At 38.5% G+C, this 8,209-nt stretch overlaps 1 protein-coding gene across 8 annotated transcripts in view; it reads left to right on the forward strand.

Moving 5' to 3' along the window:
- NPAS3 (neuronal PAS domain protein 3) overlaps positions 1-8,209 on the forward strand; it is an 807,876-nt gene that overhangs the window by 688,714 nt on the left and 110,953 nt on the right. For all 8 annotated transcript variants that reach the window (XM_025043375.1, XM_025043377.1, XM_025043376.1 and 5 more), the window contains one exon: positions 1,164-1,338. In XM_025043375.1, the coding sequence (XP_024899143.1) occupies positions 1,164-1,338 (175 nt within the window). The remainder of the gene's footprint in view (positions 1-1,163; positions 1,339-8,209) is intronic.

Genomic DNA, 8,209 nt, shown 5'->3' on the forward strand with positions numbered 1-8,209 from the left:
ACTGCAAATTACACAGGAAAGACAGGTGTGGTAGGAAGGGGTTTTTAAAAACTTGTGATAAACTGAACTTCTGGCAGTTTCTGTGGCACCCCATAGCCGGCTTGAGACCATTAAATTCCAGAGGACTGGGAAACCCATTAGTGACCCAGGAAAGAGCTTTTTCTCATTCTGTTGCCACATCTCTCCCTGTCATAGTACCTGTAATCCAACTACACTCTTTTAGGAGCATTATTGCTATTCTGGGAAGGAGTTAAGAGTTATAGCATCAGAAGTAAGGCCGATCCTTACCAGCAACTTCTGCCCTCATAGAGAGCACGGGACCCAGACAGGGGCCATGCTTGACAGCATCGAAATAGGCAGTGCCTCCATTTCAAGCTGACCCTCTTCTCATATTTCTTATTCATTCTCTACCTTTAAGTCAGCCTAATACAAAGAGTATACAAAATAAAACATTTTTTAAAGCCCTCAAGGAGATTTGTACCATGAATTTTATTAGGTTGGAGGCAAAACAAGCTGATACTAGCAGAAAAAAAATGGCTGCTTCAGACCCCAGCTGACCTCTTTTGCATGGAAAATTCTCCATATGATTACAGAGCTAATGAGTAATATTTAATGAAAACATTATGCCTTTGCATATATTTGTAAGCAGCACTTCTCCCATTTAAATTTACATAAAAATAAGCTGATATGTATAAATATGCATCTTGGAAATCTGTGTACTTTAAGCAAAATACTCATCTGCTGTCTCTGGCTACTTTTATACAAAGCCCAAACTTCTCAATGAGAAAAGTGTAGAATTCAGTCAATCATCTGGTTGACACCAAACATGCAGGCCAGCATTTGATGATGTGGAGGATAAAACAGCTAAACTCGAGGCAGACTCATCCACATATCACAGAATGTTTTGGCTTTATGAAAATAACAGTGTATGAGAAAAGGACTGGCCTAAACAATTGCTAAATAAATACATGTCAAAAAAAATCTTTCTCTTTCATTTTCAAGAATCCTTAGGCATTTGAGGATAAAGACTTAGAACCAAGATTGTGTCTGGAGGCTGCATTTATTTCCTTTCCTGCTCAGACTCTGAATCACAGTGGAGCTGAATTTGAAAATGGAAAGCTTGTGACACCTTTCTTTCTCACTCTTTCTCTTCCCCCCTCTAGGTGGAGCTGACAGGCAGTAGCGTCTTTGACTATGTCCACCCCGGGGACCACGTGGAGATGGCAGAGCAGCTGGGCATGAAGCTTCCGCCTGGGCGGGGTCTCCTCTCACAGGGCACCACTGAGGACGGAGCCAGCTCAGCATCTTCCTCCTCCCAGTCGGAGACCCCTGAGCCAGGTGGGAATTGCAGTCCCAACGTGTGGGTTGGTAGACAGGACCTTTGCCAATGATTGCACTCAAGTTGCCAGTGTGAAGAGACTATAAATAGGTCTAATGGTATTTAACAATTCCATGCAGCTTTCTGTCCTGCGCAGTAATTAAATAAGGAAGAGATTTGAAAATAAGGAGACATTTTAATAAGTATAATCCAGAGATCTAATTTCAGTTGAACAATACATGTGGAAGGCACGAGTTCCTTTAGTTTCTCTGTCAAATTACTGGAGGGAAAAGGCTCAGGTTCGGAAAGCCCTCTTCCTTTTATTGTCACCGTGGCTAAATGTAATGCATTTGTTTATTATTCAGCAAAATCTATCGCAGAGACTTTTTGCATATTGGCTCGTGGAGAATTAAAAGTATTAGGGACTTTCAGAAATCTCGGTTTCTTTTTTAAGCATCAGAAAGTACTTGGAAGATGTGAACAGATAAATTAAGGCTAAAAAGAAAACAGAAATGGCTACATTTTAAACTGCCTTTCCACCCTCAGTATTTAATTAGATCAATTGTATAGAGGAATGAACAGAGGTGACATTCCTCATTGGGATTCCTTCCAGGACTCTTATAGACTTTGCATTCAGAATGTTCCCATTTTCATTGTGTTGTACTGATGATAATTTAAGTATTAGGGGAAAATCCATTTATAAATTAAACAAAATGACTTGATATCCATCAGTCCCCTAGTTCATCAAGCTGTTCAAACACGGGGAAGATTGGCTGGTCGGCCTGGGTCTTCCGAGAGCGCTGGTAATTAGATCTGCGAAGGATTTATTCTTTGCTGATTGGGGCTTTAAATTAATTGAAGTTCCACATTTGTGGTTTTGTCCTTTTTGTACTTTTTTAGAGGAGATATTTCATATTCTTGTGTGGTGGAGTGCTTGGCCAAGCAGCAGTGGTTTAAATGTTAATTTTTCTCATGAGAAGTTTAAGATTTTTAATGAATCAAGGCCTGATTTGAAGTGCAAAGTTTTATTTGCTTACTTAGGAAATTATTTTTGCACTTTAAAATGCTTATACTTTACCTGATATGTTGTTTGAAAACGGATTCATACCACAAACGCATTTTATAGAAAGAAAAATGGAAAAACCTACCTACAGATTACCATTAAAATAATTCTACATACTTCTAAGAAAATACTTTAATTTGACCTGCTTAGAAATAATCACGGTGTGTTTGCTCACACAGAAGGGAAAACATATTTGCCTCTTTTGGAAATACTCCATCTAGAATCAATCTGTGTTTCCTCATTTAAGTTAGCTGCAGCTTGTAGGGCATGATCCTGTAGCATTGATGAACATCCTTCTCCAGTGAGCCCCATGCATGAGAAAAGAATATTTAAGACTAACCTTTACCATATAAAAATGAAAATTTTGTTGGGGAAGGAGGGTCACATATTCTAATACCCTAGCTCACTGACTTTACCGAATAGATATGTCAGTGAGATTGCTGGAACTGCTTTCTTACTCATTAGATGTTCACCTCTGGGCATATTTGAGAAGCAGCACACGAAAATAGTTTTCTTTTCTTTTCATTCCGAAGTTGGATTGGGGAACCTGGGCTGCTCATGACTTTTAAACACGCAGTGTAAGAATTCAAGTTTATAAACCTTTGTATGAACCAAGGCCTTGGAAAAGGGGGCTTTGTTTCCCTGAATCACAAACTCTCAAGTTAAGAAGGATCTTCAACAATCCTTTTATCCAACCTATGCAGCCATCTCTTTAGAGCAAAACCAACAGATAAGCAAGTCTCTGCTGGAACTTGCTCCTGATAGTAAGCTAATGTACGGGCTTCCCACTCCATTGTCGAGCAGTTCTAATACAAAGTTATCCCTAATTCGGAGCCAGAGTCTTCTTTGCCTTAAATTCCCCGCTCTGATCCAAGCTCTGCCCTCTGGGACCACATTTCACATTTACTCCATCCTCCCCTCTCAAATATATGAAGTCAGGTACACCAAGTCCTCCCTTCCTCCCACCCTCCTTCCCAGGTCAAACAGCCCTAATTCCACAACCATTATTCAATGGCACTTTCCTAAGACCCTCACTGCCCTTCCCGGCTGTGTTTCAGTTTGTCGGTGATCCTCGAAAATATGGTTCTAAGAACTGAGTGCAGCCCTCTAGATGTGTTCCGACTAGTACAAAGCAGAAGAACTGTCACCTTTCTCAGTCTAAGCGACTATACTTCTGTTAATGCAGCCTAAGGTTGAATTAGATCCTCTCAGCAGCCAGTTCACACTGTTGATTCATATTGAGTTTGATGTCTCCACAAACACGCTAAGGGTGATTTGTCGCTCAGAAGAGACTTTGATAGAGAGGGGGAAAAAAATCCATGGCCCGTAAACCAGTTCTACTAGGATATCTTAAGCTCGAGTCAAAATCAAACTGGTTTAGGATTGAGTGTAAGAACTCGGATAAACCCCATGCCTTCTGTGAAGCACCAGTATGCACAAAAGTCTAGGTGCACTGTGAGAACTCAGTCCTCGCTGAGAGTCCTTAAATTCTGGATTTTAGAATAACATATCTCCTTTAAAGTTACTCTGTCATTTAACATTGAAGTGCGATTGAAAATTTACCTGGGTTTCTTTCCCCTGCCTTCGCAGCCTTCTTTGAGCCATCTTAACTAGTAAAATTGAAAACTCTGCTTCTACATTTTTTAACAACTTGGGCTCCTTAGCAACAATCGCTAGAGAAGGGTTTCTCTTCCTTGATGGAGAGTGTCCCTCTCACCATTAGAGAACTTACTTTGCTTTAAAAGTATGTCGTGTGGGTTATTTTCAGTCTTTGGCTCGAAAAGGCAATTAGATTGACTGTTCAAATACAGAAAAGCAGTGTAGGGTGCTACCTTTTAACTAAATATCTCTACTAATGCAGATCATTGCTCCAGGGGAATTACTTAAAAGTTCATGTCAGGCACTACATCCCAAAGCTGCTTATGTTTCTTAAAAGCTAAAAGAATTTTAACAAGATTTCCTAATTCTTAATAACACGAAAGAACATTTTCGAAGACTGTTGTTCATTACATCATAATCTTTTAAACTCTGGTAAAACAGATTCTTTTTTTAAACAGTAGTGTAATTTGGTTGGGAAAGGGATATCAATATGTGGTGATTATGAAAATGAAGGGACTAGTAGGTATGAAATTTTTCAGAAGCCCTGATGTGTTCAGTGTAGCATTACTAAATGGCTGGAATCCAAATAACATTTGGCATTATAATAAAAGGAAATAAGTGACTAAACCAGCCTAAGAGGCAGTGATACTGTGCCATAATAGGAATTCTGTTTCTTTGAAATGCCGGCCCTGTGACTATCTTGTCTTGAACCAGTTTCAAGGTAATGAGAAAAAAAAAATATATATATATATATGTGTTGACTGGACAGCAAACCCATATCAATATTTTATATGTATGCACATCTATTAATAGTTTAATAATATGATATTCCTTTCGGAGAAATCTTAAGGCAGGCATAAGAAAAATAAATGGGTGACCTTGTTTAAAAAATTACAAAGTTCGAACATGCCAGTTTAGGGGTCGACCCAAACATTTTAGAAGAGACGGCCCTGTCCTGTCATGCGGGCTACAGGAGCACAGAGCCTCTGGAACATGATGTCCGGATGGCTTGTTGTCTTTTCATAGATCTATATATACCTTTTCATTACGTCTAAGGATTCTGTAATCTTGGGTGCTACAGAATCTAAGGATTCTGTAATTATGAGTGCTATCCTCTTCTTTTAATAAATTTTGGTGCCACATTTTTTTTAAATGCTTAATAAACAGAAAAGCAGCTCCTTCAAGAAATTCTGGAGGAACTTTTAACATCTCCCTATTTTGAAAGCAGAGAGTAAAATTCTTTAGGTGAGGTCATAAAATTGTTGTTTTACTCCAGTTGTTTTTTTCCAATTATAAAATTAATTCATGCTCATAAAAAAAGCATTAAAAAATCAAAAAGAATACAGAAAACAAAGAATAAAAACCAACATCCCACTACTCGTGTGTATATATTATATATCTATCCTCCTAGATTGTTTCTGTTCCTAGATACATACAGGAACAGAGTGGGAGTTTTTTGGTTTTTTGGCTAAAATAAGATCATAACATACATGCTTCTGGTAGCCTGCTTTTCCACTTGATCTTACAGGCAACTTTCTCTGTCATGTTTCTCACTTTAACATAAAATTTCCTTTCTGTCTCCAGTGGTTTGTTTCCCACTAGCTAACAGTCAGCCCCCAGCTGTAGGACCACTGTTAGGAGGAACGTACCTGGATCCTGCTTTGCAGGGAATTCAGCCAGGACAAGAGGTTCTTGCAACTTATTGAATGGGTACGAGCTCGTAGAGGGAGAAATCAATACTGCACCAGGATTTAGACAATTTAGCAAAATGTATGAGACAGTACTTTTGGTGAAGAATAACTACAGCAGCATGGTTAACCATTTGTTGTCTAAAATGAGGTTATTGTGTTTTGTCTAAAGTTTCAGGCAGGTCTAGCTTGTTATGGGGGGGCGGTGAAGATAATCACGGTGGTAGTATGATCTTTATACTATTACACCTACTCTATGTCCTGAATATTTTAAAGTTAACGAAATTAAAGCAGCTGAGTACTTGCCTGAATGGAAATGATCTGCATTTTCTACATATGCCTCTGTGCTATGGTAAATTTGATCAGCTCCTGATTCTATAGGAACTCAATTCTGAAATTAGACAATTTTCACAAGTGATATAATTAGAGGAATAAATGTTTAGGAATAACAGTAAAGAATATAAAAATTTATCTAAAGATCAGATCAACATTTTGTTTCAAAAACTGCTCAGATATGAGATACACTTGTACTTTTATGGGTGAATTATTTACCATTTAATATAGGGTTGTCGAAGGAGTAGGGTTCTGTGATTTTTTTTTTTTTTTTAATATTGGTTCAAGTTTCCTATCAATGAAATGAATTTAGAAGTCAGGCAAGGAAGACCATCTTACTAACCCCACATCCAACCCCAGTCCCCAGACAATGTGACTGTATCTACAGCACTTTCTGCTGTACTGCAAATGTCAAACAGAAGGTGTAATGGATTTAATATTAGTGCTGGCCAAGGTGTTGAGGGAGCTGTTAATAATGTCACTCCAGTTATTGATCTGAAGCCTTTAAAAATCAAAGAAAAGTGAGAGATCCCCTACTGAGGAAAGGCACACAGTGACTGGTTTTTATTGCCAATATATTTCTACATATAGAGTGGCAACTTTCTGGAATTATGTTATCACCATTAATCTCTGTGAGATTTTTGGAGTCATTATATGGTAAGATAATATCATGGAGAAGGCTCTGCATGCTAATGCTAAAAGATCAGGCTGAGTTCTTTCAGATATAAATAGTGTGGTAACTACAACGTTCAAGTTGTCAAATGACAGGAGATTTATTACACTTGATATTCTTGATGACAATATTGGATGCACTGGAAGTCTAAAATACAAACTGTACAGTCACTGGGGTGAGCTGCCCTCTACTTTTGCCTTTTAAAAACTCAATACAAAATCATAGTGACTCACTTGAGGTAGAAGTGAATTTTGTTTTTACAATTAGTGTACCTTTTCAGGAAAATGCTAATTCTTCCATCTGAATGGCAGTTTATATGCAATGAAATTCCTGCTTTCTATAGTCCCCAATAAATAAATGAAAATAAAATGTATAATTTATGTTGAATGTTTGTCAAACTGTAAACACATTGAATTCCTTTCCATATTCACACAATATAAGCAAAGATAAATCCATTGGATAACGTACCACGGTTACCTCTGATAGATTGACTAGGAAATGCCTTTCTACTGGAGCTGTAGCAACGATCCAGGCAAGTTCATGATTACCCCAAACTGGCCGGCCTCCTGTTAATACCCACGTGCACATGAATGTGGCAAATCTAATAGTCAGAAAGCAGCCTAACAAAAACCAATCTTTCCATAACTCAAAGGGATCATCAGTTAGGCATAAACTCAGCTTTTATCCAAAAATTATATCTGCAAAATTATTTCCCTTAGCTATGTCATCGTTATTTGGAAATGAAATAGAAATTACCTTTTGCCACTCCTGAATGAAGATGACACACATACTCCAAAAATAAGCCAGTGCTATTACGTGGACTCTCTTGCAAAACTCAGAATGCTGCTTTTGCCTCAAAAAAGATGCAATACCATTTTTTTCATGCAGAAAGTAGGCTGTTCTTAAATGTCACCTTTATACCCAACTAAGCTAAACAAGATCACTTGGAACTGCCAGAGAAGGGAATATTTTCCAGTGTTCTCTTCTGGTATGCAAGGCCCAGGCACACTTATCACCTTTTTGTGCGTATGCTCATGCTTTTGCGTGCTTGTCTCTGTACAGTGAGAACATTTACAAAGCAATCTTGTATTTCTAGGATCTTGCCTGAGGGAGCTGAAAAAAGTAAGGTAAAATCTCTTCTTCCCACCAGGCTCTGCTGGCCCAGTACCTGAGCTCCGCCCTTCCAGGCCAGCTCCCAGAATGCACAGCTGCAGCGCAAGGCATCCTTTGGGGCTTGACACCCTGACCCGAGAAAATCCGAGTTGGTGACTGACATAGCTACAGAAGGGCAGCTTCCCTTTTGTTCCCAGAGAAGATGTTGGATCTCAGCATAGTGCTGCATGCCATTCAAAAACTAACTTTCCTTTCCAAAATTTAGATCACAGAGGTTGCAACTCAAAAAAGTGCATCTTTTATATAAATATAATGGTATTTACAGGGTAGCAAATGGTTTGCTCGATAATAGAAGCACGAGTCTTGTCAGAATACACAATAGGCTCACTCGGTTTATATGTAGCATTTTTTTTTTTTTTTTT

The sequence above is a fragment of the Pteropus alecto genome, unplaced genomic scaffold, assembly GCF_000325575.1.
Source record: "Pteropus alecto unplaced genomic scaffold, ASM32557v1 scaffold171, whole genome shotgun sequence".
Taxonomy (NCBI): domain Eukaryota; kingdom Metazoa; phylum Chordata; class Mammalia; order Chiroptera; family Pteropodidae; genus Pteropus; species Pteropus alecto.